This window comes from Equus przewalskii, chromosome 16, assembly GCF_037783145.1.
Source record: "Equus przewalskii isolate Varuska chromosome 16, EquPr2, whole genome shotgun sequence".
In the NCBI taxonomy this organism is placed as follows: Eukaryota; Metazoa; Chordata; class Mammalia; order Perissodactyla; family Equidae; genus Equus; species Equus przewalskii.
The window spans coordinates 9,117,801-9,144,649 of record NC_091846.1 but is presented as its reverse complement, the minus strand read 5'-3'; the positions used below and the strand labels follow the sequence as shown (position 1 = coordinate 9,144,649).

At 35.9% G+C, this 26,849-nt stretch overlaps 1 protein-coding gene across 1 annotated transcript in view; it reads left to right on the top strand.

Moving 5' to 3' along the window:
- Nucleotides 1-26,849, top strand: part of UBL3 (ubiquitin like 3) — a 73,908-nt gene that overhangs the window by 36,813 nt on the left and 10,246 nt on the right. The window contains exon 2 of the mRNA XM_008517404.2: nt 24,791-24,899. Coding sequence (XP_008515626.2) covers nt 24,791-24,899 — 109 coding nt within the window. The remainder of the gene's footprint in view (nt 1-24,790; nt 24,900-26,849) is intronic.

Below are 26,849 nucleotides of genomic sequence, written 5' to 3'. Positions count from 1 at the left end.
TGGCAGCAATTGTGTACAATTGGTCAAAGGGACTACTGTATACTCATCTGCATGTAAAAAGTTCTATTTTTTATTACAGACTCATAATTTTATAGTCTTTGCATGTATGGAAGCAAAGAAAATAATTTATGATTGTGTAATTTATTGAGTTTAGATACCATTAAAACATTTTTACTTCACCATACAGTATCTTCAGTTAGTCTTATTTCAGATGATTTGAAATATCCTTTTTTGCTGAGTAGTTTAAAACATGAAGTTATTTTATTGCCCTCGATTTCTCCAAGAATGTGATCTTGATGATTCCACAAGTTAAAGCGCTCAGCCCAGTGATTCTCACCCAAGTCGATTTTGTATCCTAGGAGATGCTGGGCAATGTCCGGAGATGTTTTTATATGCTGTGACTTGTTGGAGAAGGGGCTGCCACTGGCGTCTAGTGGGGAGAGACTAGGGACAATATGACACATCCTACAATGCACAAAACTGCCCCCCACAACAGAGAATTATCTGGGGTAAAATATCAATTATGCTGAGGTTGAGACACCCTATCTTAGCCCAAGATCTTGGGCTCAGAGATAGTCAGAGTTGTATTCAGTCTTCCATTTAATTTTGGCAAAATGTTTAACCTCAGTTAAGCCTCAGTTTCCTCATCTGGAAAATAAAGATAGTATCTGCATTATATAATTGTATTTAGCACAGTTTCTGACACATGGTAAGCAGTCAAGTCTTATTATTATCGTCACTGACAACAATATCAAGCATGTCAAAATTACTAGAATGGTAAACTTGGATGAAAACTTATAAGTGTCTTACAGTTTTTTGATTTCTTTGCTAAATTCCCTCATTTGAGAAGTAATTCATGTATACTTTGTGTTATACCGTACTACAGCATAGTAGGACCACTTAGAAGTTTTTATTTTCCACATATTTTCTAATTGTACATGCTTTGGGCTACCTTATTCAGATTTAAATTATCAAAATAATAATGGTATAAAGACTGAAAAATTTGCAGAGTGGTTGCAGACATTCAGAGGACCTTAAGTCTTTGGAATAAGGATTGTTAGTAAACGCATGGACTGTAGCTGCTGCTTTTTAGGTTTAACTCTTCCATAGTTGCTATGGCTGGTTAGAGACTGCGTTGGTGATCTTGCTAATCAGGATATTTTTCTCTTCATCTCTAATGGCCCCCTGGTGAATTTATTGACGCACTTTAGGGAGGATGATCAGCTGGTTGAGTCCTTGTACCATGTCTTCGTTAAGGATATTTAATAATGCTACCACAAATACCCACTCTGTGAAAAACGGGCTAATGGTGAGAAGTAGCAGAAGGAATAGAAGGCATTGTGATTCCTGCCCTTGAGGAGTTTACAGTCTAATTGAGAAGATGTAACTTACACATATAATTAATACTCAAAGGATTTATAGGCCTGACTGTATGGTAGACCTCATATATAAGCTAGGAAATAATTGAGCAAAGTTAGGATTTGAGTGAAGCTAATTATTCCTTAAATAGTAAATTTGAGACTAATAGCCCTTGAGGTCTTAGAATTTACAGTAAATGCTCATATTTATTTTATTTGATCTTTGCAGTAGCCATAAAAGGTAGCAAATGCATGTGGGTAATGTATGTAATGTAAATTAAATTATAGATTTGAAAATATATTAGGGAATGTCATTGTGAAATTAGAAGAGTAACGATCCTCCCCAGCTCTGTGCTAGCCAGTGGACATAAATATGTTGGGAGACCTTAAGGAAGATCAGGGTTGTTCACTAGATAACCAGATCTTGATGAAGAGATCCTGTAGAGACATTGCACTCCCTTTACTTCTAAGATGCTGTCTATACTCCAGCATATTTTACTCACCAACTAAGCCGTTTCTTTGACTGCGAGTGTCATGTCTCTTTCACAAGGTAGCAAAGCATCTAGCACATACTCTTCTCTCTCCTTTCCTTTTTCTGACATGAAGAAATGTGCAGTTTTGATGGAGAGTCAAAAACAAAAGCAAACCAACAGAACGCAGTTGCTAAAATACGAGGAATAAGAAAGATACATTAAGAATTTTTTTCTTTAGAGCCTGTTTGATAAGGTTGTGTTTTCATAACATTTCTACTAATTAATTTGTAAATAATTAACTTATAAATACATTAACTGCTTATTCCATGGCGCTAGAATTGAAATGTCAGTGCTTAAAGAAAAGAGACACTTAACAAACCATGTTCTCTTTACTTGGCACAGACTTCCTGCCCTCAAGTTTTTTCCTAAAATCTCCCTGTAATTTTCCTAAATCTAGACTGAAACCCTTGGGGAATAGCAGCTGAATTTAGAACAGCACCTAATGAAAAAGCTGAAAGAATCGTGAGTAATACCTTTCAGTAGAATGGCCTTACCAGTTGTGATCAGAATTCAGACCAGGTGATGAGAAAGATCCAAGATTAAATTACTTATTTTATCACCTAAAAGAGTGGCTCTGAAATATAGGAAATACATGAAAAGATGCATATTCTACCAAGTTCAAAGTTCTTGTATAATTATATGGGAAGACTTTTGCCCATCTTAAGATTCAAATAAATACCAAATCTAATCAATGTTGTAGCTACCTGAGTAAGAATTATAGACTTCTGTGAGTGGGCAGAAAACCTAGGTAATATATACATCAATAATAAACTTGAATCTAAGGGTCACAGTTTCTACACAGGGTCATTCAGGTTGTCCCAACCAAGGTGGGAGCACCATTCATATCAAATGGATCTTTGATTATTTTGAAAGTTGTTTCATATTTTTATTATAATTGTTGACTGCAAAGATGGATGATATATATATTCTTTTTCACAACTTTCTTTCAGATGACAGTCAAGTGTCTTGCTCGAGAGTCAGTAAGATATCGTTTAGGTTGGAGGCAGGCTGCTGAGGGACCTATCTCCTTCTTTAAGTTAGGGAGTCATTGATAGAACAGCTGTAAAACAGGTTCAGCCTGGCAATTGTAGTTGCAGGCAAGAACCATCCTTGTCCCACCAGGGCCTCTCTGATCTTGAAGAAAACTTAGCAGCTAAGAAGGTAACCCTAAAAGTTTCATGGGAAAGTTGTCCAAAAATTATTAGTGATGATGTAATTGTTTTATTAGACAAATATCTTTTACTTCCTGGAAGGTTTTAAATTAAATTTAGAAAGGATGCACAAATAAGTAATCCATACTGGCAGTTTATGTAATTTTCATAGTTAAGAGAATTTGACTTCTTAGAGTAATGAGACTGCCTTATCATTTTAAAAACTTTTCATTATAGAAAGTTTCCAACATTCATAAAAGTCGAAAAGATCCTCTAAAAGACTCCACGTGCCTATCACCACACTTCAACAATTAACTATGTATACTATTCTTGTTACACCTGTTCACCACTATCTTCCCCCACCAGTTATTTTTAATGGAATGTTTTAAAACAAATCCCAGATATCTTGTAATTTCCCCTTAAATCCTTAGGTATGAATCTCCAACAGGAAAGAATATATATAATCATGATTTCATTATCACAGTAATGCCTTAGTAACATTTAATCTGCAGTCCATATTCAAATTTCTCTGATTTTACTTAATAGTTTATTTGTTCAAATCGAGATATAAAAAGGGCCTGTGTATTGCATTTGATTATGTCACTTAAATATCTTTTATTCTCTTAGTTCCCTGTTTACCCCTTTCTCTCTCTCTTCCTGTGCCATTGATTTGTTGGAAGAACTGGACGTATGTGCTGTAGAATGTACTACATTTTGGATTTGGTTGTTTTGCTTTTTCATGTGTCATTTTATTTCTTCCTCTATTCCTCGGTTTTCTTGTAAACTGGTATTGAAATCTAGAGACTCAATTAGATTCCAGTTCAATGTAATTCTAGTTCTTAAAAATTGAGATGTAATTCACCCCCTTGTTTTTTAATTTTTACTTTTGTAAAGATTGGCACCTTGGCTAACATCTATTGCCAATCTTCTTCTTTTTTTTTTCTTTTTGTCCCCAAAGCCCCCCAGTACATAGTTGTGTATTCTAGTTGTAGGTCCTTCTGGTTGTGCTATGTGGGACGCCACCTCAGCATGGCTTAATGAGCGGTGCTAGGTCAGCACTCAGGATCTGAACTGGTGAAACCCTGGACCACTGAAGCAGAGCATGCAAACTTAACTACCCAGCCATGGGGCTGGCCCCAAAATTCACCCTTTTAAAGTGTAAAATTTAGTGAAATTTTTGGAATACACAGAATTGTGCAAGCATCTGTTTAAGGTGCAGTAATGCACCGCATAATGACATTTTGGTCAATGATGGACCGCATATACGATGGTGGTCCCATAAGACTAGTACCATACAGCCTGTGTGTGTAGTAGGCTGTAACATCTAGGTTTTTGTGGGTGCACTCTATGATGTTCGCACAATGGCAAAATTGCCTAATGATGCATTTCTCAGAATGTATCCCCATCATTAAATGACACATGACTATATCTTTAACAAAGTACACATAAAACAGGGTTATGTATTGATTGGTTGATGAAAATGTTGTGACCAGAGGCTCACAGCCTAACCCTATATTTCCCCTAGAAGTAGGGGTTCAGTATTCTCTAATTCAGTATTCACTGGACTTTGTAGAACAGAACTACTGTGAATAATGAGAATCAACCATACCTAGGATTGGAATTGCTGGATTGTAGGAAAACTCTACGATCATTTTGAGGACATGCCAAACTGTTTGCCTGAGCAGCTGCACCATTTTATATTCCCACCAGCAGTGTTTGAGGATTCCAGTTTCACCACATCTTTGTCAACGCTTGTTATTGTCTGTCTTTTTGATTATAGCCATCTTAGTGGGTTTGAAATGGTATCTCATTGTGGTTTTGACTTTTATTTCTCTGAGGACTGACTAAAGGATGCTGAGAATCTTTTCATGTGCTTATTGGTCAATGTACTTCCACTTTAAAGTATGTAATTGAGTTGATTTTGCTTGTGATTTTTGATTTAGGATAAACACAAGTTTATTTACATTACTGTACCATTTATGAGAATTTAAGGTTCACAATTTTTATAAGTTTAGCTTATTAGTTTTATAAGAATTATTAAGTAATTGGGAAGATTTGCCATCAGCTAGCTGAAATATCTATAAAGGAAAAAGAGTCTATTCAATTTATAATTGCAGTTTAAAATCTAAGAAATTAGTTGAAAGCCACTGTCATAAGTGATACTTTTTGATAGATTTGTAAACTGAATAAAGATTAAAGCTAACTTTAAAAGCTAGGACTAACTTTTTGAATTTGTAACTTTCATAAATCAAATATTAATTTAAAAGTCCAAAACCCAAAATAAACTTCCAAATAGTATTTTCTGTGTACAAAAACTACCCCTGGCACAAAAGCTACTTTCAAGGGCTCCAAAAGCAACTCACATTCTTACCCTTTTAGCACATGGCTTAATTTTTATCATCTAATTATTTCTATTAGACCAGCTCTAACATACCTTTCTTCCTTTGCAATGGATTTTTTAAGCTTTATCTTCTGTTCTTTTTCCTTTCTTTTCTGTCTTTCTATCATAAGAATTGAATAGCAGAACTAAATCATTTTTGATGTCATTGAATATAAAAACTTTAAAATTATTTCTTTTAAAAAATAAAACACCTGGGGGCTGGCCTGGTGGCATAGTGGTTAAGCTCACACACTCTGCTTTGGAGGCCCGGGGTTCACTGGTTCAGATCCCAGGTGTGGACCTCCATACTGCTCATCAAGCCATGCTGTGGTGTCATCCCACGTACAAAATAGAACAAGATTGGTGCAGATGTTGGCTCAGCGACAATCTTCCTCAAACATAAAGAGGAAGATTGGCAACAGATATTAGCTCAGGGACAATTTTCCTCACCAGAAAACAAAAACAGAAAACAAAACAAACAAAAAAACACCTACCACCACTACCATCACTCACACACTTTTAAGAAATGGTCCTCAGTGTTGATTTTACATCTAATTGGAAGCTTTGACTTGGTAGAGACCTTGGAGTTTTAGTTTAACTTGTGTTTGGACCAACTGGCTTGGAGCAATATTGCGCAAGTTATTTACTTATATGAAGTGAAATTTCAAGAATATCAGTATGATTCACAAGGAGTTACATATTGTTTTTAGACAGATTTGATTACCCTGAAGTCAAGTTGTAAGTCAAGGGAGAAGGAGGCATTGTCCCTAATTTGAGGGTTTGTATAGTGTGATCACAACCGTGTGTCCACTGACATCTTGGTCAAGGGCAAGATTTTTCTTTCACACTCCTGCCCCCACACGAGATAGCCTAGGTATCCAGGATTGTTGACTTCGATTGTCTGCAATTATCGGGTCAGCAAATAGTCCACACTTCAGCCCTGGTCTTTGAATCAAAGACTCTCTTCTTTCCCTCTCACTCGGACACTTTGTCTCTTCATTTCTTTCTCTTTAGTTTGAGTCATCACTGAGTTTTCTCTCCCCCCTCTAGCCCTTCACCGCTGCCCCAGTCTTCTTGTCTTCACAGAAGACCTAGTCCCAAACTAGTCCTGTACACATGTTAATGAATCTTTTGATTTGAACCTATGTTAGTAGTTTCTTTGAATCTTCATTTCTTGGGGCCAGGAGATTGTGCTACCAAGATTGGTATTGCCAAGAGCAGTGGTAGAGACACATTACAGAAAATGACAGATGGAAATATCAAGCTATAACCCTACCCCTGGAAAATATAACATGCACGACAACTCTAAGAACTGGAAGTAAAAGGTAATTCAGTGTATTTAGAAGAAGTCATGGCAATGTTTGCACAGTTCACTTCCTGACAGAGGTTTTTGTTTTGGTTTTTGTTGTTCTTTTAAAAGCCAAAACAACTTGGATTTATTTATTTAGGAAGCATATATTTTGGAGACAAGTGGGTGGTCCAAGTGCTTCAGCTTACTCAGAGGCTCTGACCATATAGACAGATCCCAAAGTAAGTTAAATTCTATGTATACATATGTGAGCAATTCATTAAATAACAATGATTGAGTAAAGTAATGAAACCATTAGACTTCAGAAGAACTTTAAAGTATCAGATGAGTCCTTTGAAGTAAAGCTATGAGGTACTTTAAAAAGTTTGGATGCTCTGCAGGCTAAACTAGCAAACTTTGAAATGGTTCTAGGCAATTTAACATGGTGACTAAAAGCACAGACCTTGGAGCCTGGGTTGGATTGAAACCCGGCTCTGGTACTTCTCAGCTGTTGGAGCTTGATCAGGTTATTCAGTCTCTGCTTTTGTTTCCTCCTCTGTAGACATGGGCTTAATAACAGTAAGTTTCCCATAGGGTTGCTGTGAGGATTAAACGAGTCAGTATACATCAAACACCTGAGAGAGGATCTGTCACATAGTAAGAGTTATATATGTTTGTGATTTTAATAATGTTACTACTTTTCACTGCATATTAGGTATATTTTAGTCATATTATTAGATTAAATAGACTCTTAGAAATTCCTTGGGAAACTAACTGCCATATATAGCTTTTTTTCCATGGAAATGGAATCCAGGTTACAAACAATGGATTTACAAATGAAGCCTTAGGACCTAAAAATTTAAAAATTAGAATTGATAAGGATCAAAATTATAGTAGAATTGTTCCTGGAAGGTATTAGGTCCTGTGCACATAAAAGCATATGTATATGTGATCAAAATCACTAACTGTATTCATGAGTGCATTACCTGAATACTTGAGTGTGAAATGAATGTTTGCAGTCTTATCATTTGGAAGTGCCAAGTGTTAAATAACAAAAATTCAACTGAGTAAATTTTTTGGGGTTCTTTTTGGGGTTTTTTTTGCTGAGGAAGATTTGCCCTGAGCTAACGTCTCTGCCAGTCTTCCTCTGTTTTTTATGTCTGTCACCACCACAGCATGGCTGCTGAAGAGTGGTATAGGTCCATACTCAGCAACCAAACCCAGGCTGCTGAACTGGAATGCACTGAACTTAACCACTAGGCCATGGGGCTGGCTCCTCTTCCTCTTTTTTTGCTGAGAAAGATTTCCCCTGAGCTAACATCTGCTGCCACTCTTCCTTTGTTTTGTATGTGGGCTGCTGCCACAGCATGGCCACTGACAAGAGGTGTAGGTCTGTGCCCAGGAACTGAACCCAGGCCACCGAAGTGGAGTGCACTGAACTTAACCACTGAGCCACCAGGGCTGGCTCAACTGAGTAAATTTTAAAGATCTAATTGGCTTTATTGAGTGATTCATGAATTAGGCAGCATCCCATCTAGCAAGTTAGAAAGGAACTCCCAGGAGCTGTACCAAATGGAAGGCTTTTATCTGCAGAAGGAGGACAAGAATGGTTTGTTTCAGGCTTAGGTAACCCCTATAGGGACGGAAGGGGGCTGTGTGGCAGGTTACCTCATTGGTGCTGACCAGAAGGTTCCAGATTGACCTGTTAAGACCACATTCCTGGGGGAGGTTGTAACTGCAATCAGGGTAGGTATTAAGTTTTGGGTTGCTGATGTGAGGCTTAGCACAAGTGACTTCATTTTGGGCCTCTTGTCTCTTTTTTAATACAGGAAAACACTTTTGGCTCCACTGGGCAATAATTGTAACAGTAACTTTGGGTAGAGTTTGGCCTCTGTTATTTTGTAATCCTCATGCATCTGCTTTTTCCCCGCAACTGCTGCAAGAAAACAATCAAGCGCATAGCCAATTTCACGATCTCCAAAGCACATATTGAGGCATACCTGCTATTTTCCATTGCTTTGTCAGTCTTGAATATTTAAGCATTCACATAGTAGGCCCGATAAATGATAAGTACCTGATAAATATTTGTTGCATGAATGAGTTACTGTACACAGGATTAATAGAGCGAGATGCATGGGAAAGAAGAGGGTACAGATGCCCATTAATAGATTACTTAACTAGTAATAAGAGTCTAAACTAGGATGTTGACAGATGAATGAGGGAGAAGAAAGAGTAAATGCAGTAAACACTGCAGAAGAAAAATTAATAAAACTTGATAACTGAGTACCTATGGAAAAATGTGATCAAAGTACCATTTAAAATCATATCCATTAGCAGCCTCTCTTGTTGGAGAATCCACGTTCTTCCTATCTTCTCACTTCCAGAATCATTATTACATTCCCTAAATTAAATTAACCTTTACCTAGGTACTTAGTTTTCACCTGACAAACATACCTAAGCTAGGCCAGAAAGAGTCAACATACACATGCGAATATATGTGTGCGTGTGTATGTAGTGTTATTACAGATTCCCTCTTAGCATTGTTGAATTGCTTTTGAAGAAAACTGGGAAAAAATAATTTTATTATATTCCCTAGAAAAGCAGCTTTTGTGCCATAGTCATGCTTTCTAAAACTTTAAAGATAGAGTAAGGACAGTACCTTAGGGATTGGTAATTGTTCAAGCATTAACATCATGAATATTCTGAAAATAAAAGAAAGTCGAATGTAAGAAATGAAAGTGATAGGAACACTGTCATTAGTTTTCATAATGAGAGGTCCGGAGACCCATTAACTATCTTTGCCAGACTTTTATATCTGTTTTATGGCGTTAGTTAGTCTGAGTTATTGTTAATAGAAGTTAGCAACTTTTGAAATTCCTCACATATTCTTGTAGATTGTGTTTAATAAACATGAGTGTAGTATATTTTATTGATTAAAAGAATAGAACATTGCTCATTGTATGGTCCAAGTCAGCGGGTTGTCATACTTAACTGACCTGCACCAATTTATTTGGATTCCTGACTCTCTTCTGGTTTCTTTATAACCTTAGTCAATTTTTCTTTAACTCTGAACCAAAGTTACTAAATTTGCAAAAAGTATAATGTGATATTTTCTAGTTCAGTGCCAGGGGTCCTGTAGTTCTTGGATTGTTTCTCTGGTAACGATGCTTTCTGCTCTTTTCATGTCCATGTCTTTAGATAATTGTCTGATCTGCTCATAACAATCTTTCCTGTTTATAAATATTTTTTCTTTTGCTGTCTGTTAATCATTTACTTTTTCCCAGGAGTTCATCTGTCCTTTTCCTTAACGATTTCTTTGTAAAATTTTTCCTTTTAGTTTTCATTTATACTTTACTACTCTGTAATTCTCTTCTTTATATTCCCTCTTTGAAGCCATCTGCTGCCATTTATTTTGCTTTCTGTGTTGTAATACTAAATCTTTTGATGCTGCTGGATTTATATTCTATAACAACTTTCTATGAACATTCAGGATTTTTTAAAAAAAATTACGATGCATTCACCTCCAATGACTAGCACTCAATGATTATGTTAATTGACATTCTTAGCTTAGATAGAATATCCTGCATAGATGCAGAATTTTATGCTGTGTTTTACTGATGATTGTGTTTAATATTATAAACTGACATTGATGCATTTATCACATTTGCCTATCTCATTCCCTGTTATGCAGAGCTCTCTTGCTGAATAATTTGTCTTACTAATCCTAAGTAAACTAATAAATTATTTACTAGGATTTTAAATTTTAATAAATAGTATTAATAAAACACAATTGTATTCAGGTAGGAATTCATGAGTATTCCAGAGACTTTAATTTGTAAATGAGAACCTCAATATTAAGAGCACATGAGGTCATGGCTATCTGGGGCACCACTAAGTGACAGTATCACTAGTCACAGGTTGATGCAAATTGTCTGTGTGAGCTGAATAGGACTGCAAAGCACAGGCTGCCTGAAACAATCGTTTTCTTCATAAACAGACAGAATGTATTCTTCTTAAATAGGAGAGCTTACTATCACTTTTGAATAATGAGTTGACTGACAAATGTATTGTAAAGAATAGGATGATTTTTTAAATGTCTTTTTCTTTTTCCCCTCTTCAGGGCCACTGTTTTTCATTATCACTGTGGTCTGTTTCAGGGCTTCTATTCCATGATAGTTGTGTGTGCAAATAGTGTGTCTATCACCACCTAACTGTATGTAGGAGTAAAGAATATTGTAATACATTGTTTCTTGGTAACTGTTGTTAGATTCACTTCCTGGTTATACTTAAAGTATCCTGTTACACATACATTATTGAAATATTTTAGGTATCTTGACTATAGTCTGATATATTCTGGGACATTATTCATTCATCTTCCAATATATACCTACTACTCTCAGGCACAGTAAACTATATGAACTAATTTAAACTGCATTTTTTTCTTCTTTTGATCTAAAAGCAGAATTTAATTGGGAAATAAAACACAGCCAAAGGCACCTCATCTCCAAAATTTTTCTGTGGCCACGTACATAAGAAACTGTGTTTGTTGATATGTTAGCAACTTCTGAAAGAAGAGAATTATTAAGAAGTTTTAAGATTGATTTTCCACACTCCAAGACCATGATTTAATTGGAGAGTTAAGACACGTACATAAACTGTATCTTGCTACAATAAATAATAAGATATATGTAGGATGACCTTATAATTTATTGTCTAGGTGTAGATGCTTTTGAGAGTAGAAGGGGGCACTGTTCATCATAATAGTGAGACAACAAACATGAATCAGAGTGTCTCAGGCAAACGTGGACCACAGGCTCACTCCGTTACGTGCCTCTGACTGGATGGAAGCTCCGAGGGAGGAATGAGCAGTGCAGGTTAGCGTGGTCACCTAGGCTCCAGAGGAGGCATTAGAGCTGAACCAGAGGAATCAAGAAGTCATTCCTGTGATTCTGGCCAGGATAGCATTTATAATGAATATGTCACTTTGGCTGGAACTGAAATTTGGGTAGGGAAATAGTAGTAGTTGGATTGGCCTGAGAAGTTTAGATTGTGAATGATGTAATCTTAAGAAAGTACTTAACTTCGGCATCCCACTTTGCTGTCTGCAACATGGAGATAGAAATACCTGTCTCATAGGGTTGTACGATGATTAACTGTGGACGTCATGCAAAGTACTGTGTAGTGTTTATAAGTGATCAGTATATGTTAGCTACCTATAGCACGCTGGCAAAATTTTAAATTGTTGACGGTGTTTGGCAATGTGCAGGATCAGTTGGGGGTGAGAGAGGCAGCAGAGAAAATTTGAAAGAATTTAGTAATTGAGTGAGGGGAGATGAGAAAAAAGAATAGAGTAAATAATGACTCAGCTTTCAAGCCTGAGTGGGAGACCAGGAGAATTTAGCAGAAATAAATGTCGGAAGGGATACTTGTTATTTAGGAAGAAGTTCAAATTTAAACAAACTGATTTTGAGGGGACAGCAGGCTATCCAATTAGAAATGATCACCTGGCAGTTGGAGAAATGAAAGTGGTGATCCCTGGAGAATTAGTTTGGAGCTGTTCAAATAGGTGGCAGTTGAAGCCTTGGCTGTGGACAAGATCTCTTAAGGATAGAGTGTAGGGAAAGTAAAGATTGATGACGGAAGATTGATGAGTGCAAGAGGAAAAAGAACAACTAAAAGAGAGGATCAAAGAAGCAGGAATAGTATTCTCCAAAGTATGTTTTACCAGACATAAGATCTGTAGGGTGGTAACAAGTAATATGGGAAAGAAAATTAGTTCTGTTGTTAAATACTACAGCTGTGTTAAAGTTAAGTGAACTTGTTGACTGCAAGAATTCTCTGGGGTTTTTTTGTTTTTAATTTTTTTTAAGTTTTATTCAGGTCATAATAGTTTATAACGTTGTGAAGTTTCGGTTGTACATTATTCTTTGTCAGTCACCATATTAAATGTGCCCCTGTACCCCATATGCCCACCCCCCAACCCCCTTCCTCTCTGGTAACCACTAATCTATTCTCTTTGTCCATGAGTTTGTTTATCTTTCACATATGAGTGAAATCATGTGGTGTTTCTCTTTCTCTGTCTGGTTTATTTCACTTAACATTATACCCTCAAGGTCCATGCATGTTGTTGCAAATGGGACAATTTTGTCTTTTTTTATCGCTGTGTAGTACTCTACTGTATATATATATGCCACATCATCTTTATCCAATCATCAGTCGATGGACACTTGGGTTGCTTCCACGTCTTGGCTATTGTGAATAATGCTGCAGTAAACATAGGGGTGCATAGATCTCTCAATATTGTTGATTTCATGTTCTTTGGATAAATACCTAGTAGTGCAATAGCTGGATTGTATGGTATTTCTATTTTTAATTTTTTGAGAAATCTCCACATTGTTTTCCCTAGTGGCTATACCAGTTTGCATTCCTACCAGCAGTGTATGAGGGTTCCCTTTTCTCCACACCCTCTACAACATGTGTTATTTTTTGTCTTGGTGAATAGCCATTCTAATGGGTATAAGGTGATAGATCATGTAGTTTCCATTTGCATTTCCCTGATGGTTAGTGATGTTGAACATCTTTTCATGTGGCTGTTGGCCATCTGTCTTGTCTTCTTTGGAAAAATGTCTGTTCATATCCTCTGCCCGTTTTTTGATCTGGTTGTTTGTTTTTTTGTTGTTGAGTTGTGTGAGTTCTTTATATATTTCAGAGATTAACCCCTTGTCAGATTTGCAAATATTGTCTCCCAGTTGGTGGGTTGTCTTTTCCTTTTGTTCCTAGTTTCCTTTGCGTTGCAGAAGCTCTTTAGTCTGATGAAGTCCCTCTTGTTTATTTTTTCTTTTGTTTCCCTTCCCCCAGTAGACATGATATTCGAAAAGATCCTTCCAAGACCAATATCAAAGAGTATACTGCCTATATTTTCTTCTAGAAGTTTTATGGTTTCAGGTCTTAACTTCAATTCTTTGATCCACTTTGAGTTAATTTTTCTGTATGGTGAAAGATAATGGTCTACTTTCATTCTTATGCATGTGGCTGTCCAGTTTTCCTAGCACCATTTATTAAAGAGACTTTCCTTTCTCCATTGTGTGTTCCTAGCTCCGTTGTCAACGATTAGCTCTCGGTAGATGTGCGGTTGTATTTCTGGGCTTTTAATTCCATTCCATTGATCTGTGTGTCTGTTTTTGTACCAGTACCATGCTGTTTTGATTACTATAGCTTTGTAGTATATTTTGAAGTCAGAGATTGTGATGCCTCCAGCTTTATTCTTTTTCCTCAGGATTGCTTTAGCTATTGAGGGTGTTTTGTTACCCCCTATGAATTTTAGGATTCTTTGTTCTCTTTCCATGAAGAATGTCATTGGGAGGCTGATTGGGATTGCATTGAATCTGTAGATTGCTTTAGGTAGTATGGACATTTTAACTATATTTATTCTTCTAATCCATGTGCATGGAATATCTTTCCATTTCTTTATGTTATCATCGATTTCTTTCAATAATGTCTTACAGTTTTCATTGTATAGGTCTTTCACCTCCTTGGTTAAATTTATTCCTAGATATTTTATTCTTTTGTTGCAATTGTAAATGGGATTGTATTCTTGAGTTCTCTTTCTCTTAGTTCTTTATTAGAGTATAGAAATGCAACTGATTTTTGTAAGTTGATTTTGTACCCTGCAACTTTACTGTAGTTGTTGATTATTTCTAATAGTTTTCTGATGGCTTCTTTAGGGTTTTCTGTGTATAAAATCATGTCATCTGCAAACAGCGAGAGGTTGACTTCTTCGTTGCCTATTTGGATACATTTTATTTCTTTTTCTTGCCTAATTGCTCTGGCCAAAACCTCCAGTAGTATGTTTAATAAGACTAGTGAGAGTGGGCACCCTTGTCTTGTTCCTGTTCTCAGAGGAATAGCTTTCAGTTTTTCCCCTTTGAGTATGATGTTGGCTGTGGGTTTGTCATATATGGCCTTTATTATGTTGAGGTACTTTCTTTCTATATCCATTTTATTGTAGAATCCTCTGGGTTTTTAATATGTTAACATACATGGAAAACTCCAAGAGGGGAATATATGAAGTAATGTTTTATTTATTTACAGGTTTATCTGATCACTGAACCCTTTTCTCCCCCAGAGTACTTCATGGAGGTTGGTATTCCAGAAAACATACTTTGGGAATTGTAGAAACCTAGTGAGGAAAGATTTTCAAGAAAGAAGGCATTAAACTGTGTCAAATGTTGCAGAGAGAGTAAGGCAAATGAGAAATGATAAGAAACTGTTTTATGTTTTTTATTAGATGGTCGTAAGTGACCTTTAAGAGTGCTGTTCGGTAATGTGGCTTCAATAGGCACTGGTTTATAGGGAATTGAAGGTAAGAGTTAGTGAGGAGGAAATAAAGGCAGTGGGTTCACATCATTCCACCTCTATTAATTCAAATTTAAAGCGTGACTGATAGGTATAATTTGGTCATTACTGAATGTTTATGTATCCTATATATTTTTATTATGCATAATAAAATTGTTCTATTTCTAAATAACATGCCCTTTTTATTTAATGTTAATCATATGATGTTAGAGCTAGAAGAGATTTTAACAGTCATCTAGGACAATCCCTCAGAGAACCATTAGTGTCCCATAGGGCAAAGGCACACATTAAAATTATTTTCTTTTCTAGCCACAGCCATGTTTCCTTTTCTAACCACAGTGATACCATCAAGTCTAAACCATTATTTTTTAAGTATGTGGGAAAGGTACGCCTTATCAATTGTGCTTTTTTAAGGTATCCATCTTATATGAATTTTAGTCTAATATTAAAGACCATCTCTGGGTATATCCTGTCCTTTCATACAACAGTGTTACAAATATTCAATTCACAGTTATGCTAAAAAGAGGAAAATCATTTTGACATCCTCCAGCAATAGATGTAAATAGATTATTTTAATTGCAACTATTTCATCATTTTTTATGATAAAATATTTTGCTATAGGACTGATGGCTGATTTCTATTACCTGCAAATCCAGTTCCACATCAACACACCGGGCCCAACAAATTTGAAAATCAGTAAACAAACTTGAATTTCAGTGATCTGCTTGTGTCAGCCCTGCTGCCTCCCGAGGTGATGGAATGCTTAATAGCAAACCCAGAGTACTTGTAGAGTTAGTGATTGTGTTTCGATCATCCTTGCATCTTCTATAGCGTCTAGCCCAGTACCTTGTTTAACAAACGTTTGTGTGTTCAATCTTTGGAAGTATCAGCTGAAATTAGAACAATCTCGAACACTCTGGTATAGGCCCCTGTTCCCCTTGGAGATTCGCAAATTCATCTTGGTATATGAAAGATTCTGAGAAGTTTTGCGGTAAAGAAACCTTGAATTTTTTGGGTAAATTTTTTTGGTTTTTAGATTGTAGTAAAATGCATGTAATATTTACCATCTTAACCGTTTTTAAATGTACAGTTCAGTGGTATTAAGTACATTCACATTGTTGTACAACCAGCGCCACCATCCATCTCCGGAACTCTTCCAACTTGCAGAACTGAAACTCTGTGCTCATTACAAGAGCTTCACTCCCCTTCCCCTCAGCTCCTGGCCGACACTGATTGAGTTTGTTAACCTGGCATTTCCAAATTTATTTTACAGTAAATAAGAATTCTTTCTCTTACCATTTACTTATATTTCCTAGAAGTTCCATTACTCAGAGAAATGCAAGATTAGTTTTCAGTTAATAAGTAGCAAATTAAGGAGTATTTTGTCTCAGAAGTTCCATGAATCCTAAGAGAAAAGCAAGCCCTTTTGGAGTGGCTATTGGAAGAAGACAGAAATCCAATATTTAGAAGTATCTAGGGGGAGGTTCCAAGGGAGTTTTGGGGAGCCATTGAAGAATGCTGGAATAAACACTGACCTAGGAGAGGGAATACCTGGGTTCCTGTTCTGCTTTACCACTAACTAGCTAGCCTCTCAGGGCCTCTTTTCTCTTGTCTGTTCCCTATGTGTGAACTGGATGAATTTCTGAGACTCCTTCCAATCTTAAAATTTGAATGAGGAATGTTGTAAAAGGTATGGAATTTAAAGTAGTACTGAGAATTCGATAATAGCATAGAAGAAGTAGGAGGGAGAGAACCTAGGAATTGAGACCCACAGCAAAAGGGCAAACACTTTCTCAGAGAACGAGTAGGGCGGAAGCCTAAGTCATGGCAAAGCCAAGACAAATATAAGTATAGACACCTAAAAGATTCACCCTGTCATCCTGGATTTGTTGGAGTGGCTAGGTGATAGAAGAGAAAGTACTATATAGTAGGTGCCAAAACAGGATGTGCACTTGAACTATTCAAATGAGATAATATACTTAAGGAATACTTCTGGTCAGAGTTGGTATTCAATAAATATTAGTTTCCTTCCCCGTGATTTCAGGTGCTTAGCCAAAAAACTTACACCATCGTATTTTCACTAATGGGAGATGGGGCCGAGAAAAGAGAATTGTCATCTTTCTGAAATATGCGAAAATATGTTATGAATATAGAAAAAGCTACTCTCTCCCTTCCCCAATGTCCTCCTCACTGTTGCTTTGCCTTTGCCAATTCCCTTTCTCCTGTTTATAATTTAATATCTTCAGTACTTGGTTGACAGAAACAATTGTACTGAACTGCTGTTCTTGATTAAGTGAGTCATGAGACCTAAAAATCCTCCTCAAAACAAAGATTTCCCTAGATACAAACCCAGTGTTCCCGAGAGAGCGCTTGGTTTCATTCAAGTTTACTATTTAGTCAATAGGATGTATAGGAAATTAGACTGTTACTATTGCTTTTTTTTTTTTAAGATTTTTTAATTTTTCCTTTCTCTCCCGAAAGCCCCCCAGTACATAGTTGTATATTTTTAGTTGTGGGTCCTTCTAGTTGTGGCATGTGGGATGCCGCCTTAGCCTGGCCTGATGAGTGGTGCCATGTCAACGTCCAGGATCCAAATTGGCGAAACCCTGGGCCGCCGAAGTGGAGCACTCGAACTTAGCCACTCGGCCACAGGGCCGGCCCCTACTGTTGCATACTGAAGTCTGATTAAAGCAGCTAGTTTGTATCTTGTGTGCAAATTTTAAAAGGATATCCTGTAGTCAGATTTTAAAGTGGTACATAACCATAATTTAATTTCAGAACTGTGTTTTCTAAATTTGCAGGATTTGGCACTTGAAAAAATTATAATTTTAGAATAATTTGTAAGGATCCTCAAGAATATATATTGTTCAGTCTTCTCATGGAATTTTAACTTTGTTTCTCAAACTTTTTTTAAAGTAAATGTACGTTATAACGTATTTAAAGAAAGAGCATTATATAGTTAGTATTGTGTGATTTACTAAGCTAATGATGGTTATGATGATAGTGATAGCTAATTTGTGATAGTAGCTAATTAGGCACTTACTATGTGCCAGGCACTAAAATGCCTGTATACTAAATGCTGTATAAATTTTGAGCTACATTATTTAGTTCTGAATCATACTTAGAAGAGCCCAACGTTCTCTTTGTTTCTTCACTGATGAGAAAAAAAAATCAATCTACGTAGAAAGCAAGTAGGCTAATTCACTATTACTGTTAATTCATTTTTATAGCCCAACAGCTTCTTGTTCATGTTCAGTGCTCAGAAAACAATTTAATGAATAAATAATTGATAGGTTCATATAATTCAAAAAGCATTAAATGTTGCTTTGGAATGTAGTTCTCCACCTACATTTTAAAATGAGTTAAATGTTCTGGAAATTCACATTCCAAGTAAAATGAGATGTTATAAAAGTTTTACTTGGGAACTTAAGCTAGAGAACTCTCTGACCTCCCTTTCACCTGTCTTTCAGGTTAGGTAGGTGTTTCCACAATTAAAAATAAGGAATCTCACTGAGTTCTTACCTATAAAGATTTAACATTTTATATGTAATAGGATTGACATCATGCTAAGTGCTGAAAAGAATGTAGAAAAAGATCTCATAGTTTCAGTCCATTTAGTGAACTATTCAGCACCTTAGTTTACGACTCCATTATACAAGTAAATTCATAAATGAGAATTCAGGTGTGTTTTCTTAGAGGTTAAAATTTGTTTTCATGGATGCCTCATATAACTTCTTCACAAATAGAACTGCTACTCCATTCCAGTGGGCAATAGGAATGTTTTCTTGGCTTCTCTAATTCTATTTTCTTTTCTTACTCTTTTTTCAAAACTTCAGTTTCATTATTTCATCTAGGATGATTAGGCGCAAGAGGATTTGTTTATGCCATCTCCTCTCAAACATATGTAAGCTGGGGTGGGTGTGGACTGGAGAGGGGAGTGTAGGGCACTGAGCATTCCAAACAGAAGGGACAACCTGTGGAAAGGCCTTGAGGCAAGTAAGAACTTGGCAGTTTGGAGAAACTGAAAGACGACGCCTGTGGTTGGAGCATAGGATGGCCAAGAGTGGCACCCAATCCAGGCACCAAGCATAGTGTCTGTTTCAGAAAAATGTTTGAAGAAATGGAAGAATAAATGAACTAACAGAAAGTTTATGAAATATATAATTACCATATTTTAGCACTGCAGTTGTTTGAATAATTTGTTTTAAATTAGTCTTATGTAGAAAAATGAACACATTTCTCTGTTCCTTCATTCCATTTTTCTTTAACATTTAACAGAAAGTCAAAATATGCCATTTACAAATCCGTAACGCTAGAAAAAAGAAAATAAGCTTATCTATTTTCAGATTCATACCTTATCTTAAAATAAGTCACTGATAGATTTATATATGTTTTTTTAAAAGCACTATTCATCTTCAAATGCAAATAAGAAAAATAAGTAAAGACAGACATATAATACCGTATAAATTTTTTGAAAGTTGAGGGCTTGCTTTTTTAAAAAAATCTTTTTATTCTGAGATAATTATAGATTCACGTGCAGTTGTAAGAAATAGTACAGAGAAATCCCATATACCCTTCGCCCACTTTCCCTGATGGTAACGTCCTTACATAACTGTAGTACAATATCACAACAGGAAATTGATGCTGATAAAATTCACAGATTTTCTTGAGATTGCTCCAGTTTTAAATGCACTGTGTCTGTGTATTTAGTTCTGGGCAGTTTGATCACTTATGCAAATTCATGTGACCACTTACCACAGTAAGATACAGAACAGCTCCATCGCAAGGATCCCTTGTGCTTCCCTTTTATAGACACAGCCACCCCTCTCCCTTACCCTCTTCCTAAAACCTGGCCACCACTAATCTGTTCTCCGTCTCATAATTTTGTCATTTCAAGAATATTGTATATGTGGAATCATACAGTATGTAACCTTTGGGGATTGGCTTTTTTTACTCAATATAATCCCCTTGGGATACATTGAGAACTTTTTAAAAGTGACTTTAAAAGAAGTCTGACATCTTTCTCACTGGCAACTTGCTTGTCCTTAGTAAAAAAGGCAGGAATGAACCCTACAAAGGCAGAGGTGCTCCAATCAAGTGTGCAGTAGAGTATCCTACTCATTTTATTCTCAAGAGACCCTCAGAGGAGAATTGGGGAGTTCCTTTTCTGATCAACATGTTGATCTCTTGGTAGAAAACAGTCATGTTTCTTTTAAAGAGCATAGTCCATCTCCATAATTGTCTGTTTTATTCCCAAAGACCATTTCAATTAATTCTATCTTCCATTCTCCCTCTTTCTTTCCTTTAATTTTTTCTGCCTTGACCCACTGAAAACAAATTGTTCTGTGAATTAATATCTAGATGAGATTTCTCCAAATTGATATAATCTAACAAATAGAAATGGCAATTTGACTGAAAACTTTTTTTTAACTTGAAATTATTCCATATAATTTCAAGAGTTCTTGTTGTTTCCATTGGCCTTACAGGAAATGATCATGATAGTTCTAGTTCACTAATGGTCTTGTTTTGATTTGTTTTGCCTCAAAAGTAATTATAAAATATATAATTCATTTGGATGATCTAAATGCCATCCCCTGGGAATTTTATTACATAATCGGAGTTCCATTTCATATCTAGTCGTTCAGAGTCCTGATTAACAGCTTTATTTTTAGACAAGTCTGTACGTGTACTATATCACATTTTAAGCTGTAAATAAGAGCCTTGTTTTTAACCCATTGTTGATGTGTCAGGAATCTCACTATCTCACAAGCAGAAGTTTTTTTTAAGATATTTTATAGATTGACTTACCTTGGCTTCAAAGAAGTAAAACGGTCTTTCACTAATAAATATTTAAATAATTCGTACATAATCTTTTAAAGGAAACTAGCTCACATTTATAGGAATTGCCATACATTTACTTAGAGGAGCTATGATTAACATTATTTATCTGAATAAGCCTGAGAAGATTCTTACTGTAATATGGGAGCAATTAACTACTGACCAACCTGTGTATCCAGATGTTTATCTGGGTGATTGCTTTCAGGTTTTTTTCTAAAGGAAATTACGGGAATTTACTGTTTTCCTCCATTGTTGTTACAGTCCTAGGACACCCCTGACTGCATCCTAAGGCTGATTCATGCTTCTAGTCTAGGAGCAAGGTTGTCACATAGATAGAAGCATAGGAACGAGTCCATACTCATCTGTTAATCTTCCATATCAATAACCCAATCTTTATCTTCATTTGAAAACTGGGCACAAAGTACATGTTAATATGGTAGCTCAGAGTTAATTTTGCTTTTCAAAATGCCTTACTAAATGATAGCATTTATATAAACTGTGGCATGTTGCTGACAGTAAAGACCTAGAGCCTGACAAATTAAACACTGAGGTGTTTACGCGTTGGAACTGTCCACATGTTCGTATCACTGCTGAAAAATTATTATCCATTCCCATTCTATAGACTACACTGGCCATTTCATAAAATGCCCAGAACACTGAAGCCTGGATTTGAATCTTAGTGCTGACCTCTTTCCAGTTTACATTTCTACTTGGATCTTGAAACTGAAGAAACTGAAATATTAGTCAGTCAACAATCATTGGTTGAACACCTATGTGCCAGGCACTGTTCCAGGCACTGGAAGTGTCTCAGGCAATGTGTTACTTTATTCAGCAACTTAATTTTGTGGATTTACTGCTGTTATTTTTTATTTTAGACATAAGCTTCTTTCCTGAAGAAGTCTTTCACTGTTACTGTCAGTTTTAGATAGTTTTAACTATAAGATTTGATAAATTCTTAGATTTCTGTATTTGTAGACTTACTCTTGCAGTTGTCATTGTCTCCCTCTTCCCCACTCAGAGGAGTGATTTTAAAATCTTGCCTGCCTTTTTGTCCTCATTTTGTAGCTCAAAGCGACTTTCAAACTCTGCCCTGAATTACAAACTCAGACATTTTCTGGGCCAGGCAGGTATCAATAAGTGTGTGAAGCAGGCCAGGACAGGTCAGTAGGGATTGGCAGGGTCTGTGTCAAACTGAAAAGTTCATGCCCCCCTGTAAACATTTTGTGTGTGTGTGTGAGGAAGATTGGCCCTGAGCTAACATCTGTTGCCAATCTTCCTCTTTTTTTTCTCCCCAAAGCCTCAGTGCATAGCTGTGTATCCTAGTTGTAGGTCATTCTAGTTCTTCTATGTGGGACACCTCCACAGCATGGCCTGATGATCCGTGTGTCGGTCCACGCCTAGGAACTTAACCACTCGACCACAGGGCTGGCCCCACCTGTAAACATTTTTAAAAATATTTTTTTAACCTGGGTCAGACACATCTAGAGGCCAAAAGTTTCCAACGTTTTGAACATCTACGTAAACGTGAATTCTTTAGACTGCTGATTTGGAAATATGAAAGTGAGTATCGGTTTATTGGTGACAGTGATGTGTATCCGTTTTAAAATAGGAAATGCTGAGGTCTTTTAGTGTTACGTATTTATGGGTTTGCGTGGGTGTATTGTTTTGTTTAATATGTTGTGGAAACTTTCCATGTCAAATCATATAGATCTATATCTCATGTCATTTAACAACTGCGAATTTCCAGAGTAAGGATGTTCTGTCACTTATTTTTCCACTTCCACACTGATGGATATTAGGGAAAATCTAATGTATGCTTTGGTGTTGCCTTTATAGATTCTAAGGGTTAAGTCTTTCTTTCTTTTTTTCTTTATTATTTTTAAATATTATAATTTGAATAAAAATCTCATTAGAAATTAATTTTAAATTTAAAAGATGATTCCACGAAATAGTAGGTTCATATCATTTACATAACACTTAGGAAGCTTGAATTTAGTTGTTTTTCTTTCTGGTTAAACAAACACATGTGGCTGAGCCATTATAAGGGGCATAATTTCTTGGGTATTAATGACTTGAAGGATCCTTATCCAGTAGTTTGAAGCCATTAAAAGTTACCATATAAATTCAGAGCATAATATATATTTATCAGTATTCACACATAAAGAGACAGCCATAACTAGTGATGTACTATGAGAAGTGAAATTCACATTGTATTATGTAGATATTAGGTTTTGCTGTAAGAATCACTCATTACTTATTTGTCACAGGAAATAAATAAGGTGATGCTTTCTTACAGTTTAGTCATGCTTGCAAATTACTGCTTGAATTTTGTTCAAATGGAACTTAGAAAGTTTTGGGATCCTATTACTTCTTTTACAGCAGTGTGATTTCATCAGGTCTCTTCCTGTATTAAGCTCTTTGGTGTAATTTCATTCTAATTAGGAAAGGCAGGAAGAAATTCTTACTGGAAATTTTGAAAGGACTTTTCGCCTGGAATATAGATTTCTTTTTATTTATCTTTTAAAAAGCTTTTTATTGGGCTATAATGTATATACACTTAGAATACAGTTTCTAATGTGGAATCCAATTTTACTCCATCTAATATGGAATCCAGTCACATCCCATTGAATGCAGAAGTGATTGTGTATAGCAGTTTTCTAGAGAAGGTATTTTATAACTTTCAACACATTTTCAGAGTAGTGAGGCACTGGGAGTGGCATTGGCCATGGTGGTGGTAGATAGTAAATCAGTGGCCTGGTATCTTGATGGTGCTGCGGTAGGCACCTATTCATTGTAGGCTTTGCCATCTTAAAGATTTTCTGGTATTTTTTTATAAGAAAAAAACTGTTAGTAGCTGAAGAGGAGAGCTTGGGTAACCTGGGACCTGGCACAATTCAAAATGGTACAATGACATTCTCTGTTCTTTATATGTAAAGAAGCTAGGCTGGTCTCAGGGCTCAGCTCTGGACCAGACCCAACTTTTAGGAAGGTCTTATTTGCTCTCTTAACAGAGGTCCAGAAGTATAGAAACCGTGCTTGTATGTCTGTAACTGGTAGGGAAATGAATGGATATTGTGGTTTTAAAAAATAACATCAGGTTTATTATGGATGAAGATAAAAATTAAAAAGTGAACATTTGGAAAATGTGTTAACTATGGTATAAGCAAATATATGTTGACTTGGAGATGTAAATCCATTGTCTCTTAAAAATTTTAATTCTGTTAGTTTTTTCACTGAAAAGTGAACCTGTGTCCTTTGTCACACATGGCTCCTCCTCCTCCTCCCAAGAAAACAAATGATCATGCAGTTGGGATTAAAGTAACTGTTGTTGATTCCTTCATTAACCATAGTAAAGTTTTTTAAAATTATAATTTCTGGTTAATTTGTTTAGGTTTGGATAATTTTTATATGATAAAAAGTATGTAATTTATTGTTTTCTCTATTTTTTCTAAGAAGTAGATTATCAACTAAATTATATTTCCTGTTTAGTAATGTGATCTGCATGGTCACACTTTTATTAGTTTTTCAAGGTAAAATATGTCTTCTATAGTAATAGTGACAACCCGTAGAAGTCCAGTTGTGAGCATTGTTGGAGCAGTTCAATTTCAAAGCATAAAGAAGTTCGGTTTCCTTTATTCATTTATTATGGCAAATATTTATATGGGGCAAAATATATCTGTTGCCCCTACATATATATTAAATAATGGAAATAAAATCTTTTACCAAAATCTCATTCTTCAAACAAATCTTTACAGAATTTAAGTAAATAAAAACCAGAAAATGGCATTAGTAATAATTTAGAATGTGATTGAAATAAAAAACTTATGTCATTTTTTTACTTTAAAAATTTCAAGGTTTATATTAAAAGAATCGTTGTCTTCTTTCAGATAAATTTGCGCCTCATCTTGGTAAGCGGGAAAACAAAAGAGTTCCTGTTTTCTCCTAATGATTCTGCTTCTGACATTGCAAAGCATGTGTATGACAACTGGCCAATGGGTGAGTGGTGTTTTTCTCTTGAGAATGAGTAATGTTAATTCTTTGCGCCCTACCTTGTTTGACAAACATTTTGAAAAAGTTATAAACATATAAAATATAGAAGAACAAACAAATAATTGAGGGTATAAGGCTTATACAGGGACTGCCTACATTTTGCCCTTCAGCCTCACTGTAAAATAGTAAAGAAGCCAGTATGAAAAGTCCCTGTCTTTGCCTTAGAACTGTTTTCATGTAAATGAAAATTATTTTTTAAAAGAAAAACACAAAGTTACTAACTCATACACACACACTCTCTCTCACACTTTCATACCAGTAAAGCTATTGATACCAAAACACAAATAAAAGAAAAACTATGTTTAACAAATTATAATGCATTCTCTTTGGTCTATTCTATACATAGCCTATTTAAAATTGAGTTTGACACAAAGTTAATTTCTAATTCAAGTGACTTCATGTGTTCTCTGAACCTACTACAAGGTCAAGAAGGTATAAAATCTGTTTATACTTTGCATTTTCAAGCCAGTATCCCTGAGGAACAAAATGTTGGCGTGTGCGTGTGTATTCCTTCCTTTCTCTGCTTCTTTGCTGTGTAATAAGACTGTCTTGCCATGCTAAAGTGAGTCTTTTGCTTACGTTCTTTCTTTGAACTTTCCTCAAATCATCTTGACCCTTTTTATGGCATGTACCATAGTGATATGACTGTTTCAGCTGATTTCACTTAATTTCACTAGCCAAAGCAGTTTGGACTTTTAAAGGACTTGTTTCAACAAAGAACACAGTGTATACAAAATGAATCAATTAGATTAGTGTTTCTCAACCTTAAATAAGATATGGAACTCTTTAGAAGAAGAAATTTCTTGTAGATTGCCTGCTGCTGACTTAAATTATTTTTATTATAACATTATTTTTAAAGATAGAAACATAAAACCCAATTAAAACTATGTCCTTATTAACTTGTATACAACCATAAAACTAAAACAGATCTACAAAGAATATGCAAATGTAACTCTAAAACCGATAAGGTTAAAATGAACAATGTTAATGTGCCAGATGATAGATTTTTGCTAAAACCAACTCAGTGCTTGCAGCATGAATATGGTAATGCTGATTTGGCGTGCCCGTGCTCCTGCTTGCTGTGTGAGGACCCAGTTATCTGCAGATTCACCATAAAACCTTCATTCACACAGCATACCAGATTGTTATTCAGCCTTCACTTAGCAAGAATGCGTTGTGTATGTAGTAAGTCAACCTCTGTTCTTTGCTCCTTAGCCTCTTGACAGTTAAAGAAGTGCCGCTTGGCACCAGTACAGTCATACACTTAAAGGCGTACATGGGCACTGAAATCCTGAGGCTGTACTTGGTTATAAGGTGATTATTTGAATTATCTAGATAATCTTTTCCAGGTTATTAAATTGAAAACACAATTTAATAATTCTTGAAGAGGACCTTCAGACCCTAAGAACATGTCTTTGTGGATTCATAGACCTGAGTTTAAGAAACAATGATTTAGACAAATACTTTCAAATGACTGGATTTTTCTTCCTATTGGTAACAAAAGGACAAGTCAATGCTAGGTCCTAAATCAGGGAGGGACTGAAGCTAGAAGTTATAGGTAAGAAGGAATTTCAGAAAAGCTGAAGTAGACTAAACTTGGGCTCCCTGCTTATTGGATTTTCTTCATAGCTAGACAGGATAGATAACTATCAGTATGAAAAGCATTCTTTTTTTTTTATGCTTTTTGGTGAGGAAGATTGGCCCTGAGCTAACATCTGTTGCCAATCTTCCTCTTTTTTTGTTTTTCTCCCCAAAGCCCCAGCACATAGTTGTATATGCTAGTTGTAGGTCACTCTAGTTCTTCTATGTGGGATGCCGTCTCAGCATGGCTTGATGAGCGATGTGTAGGTCTGCACCCAGGATCTGAACTAAGCAAACCCCAGGCCACCAAAGCGG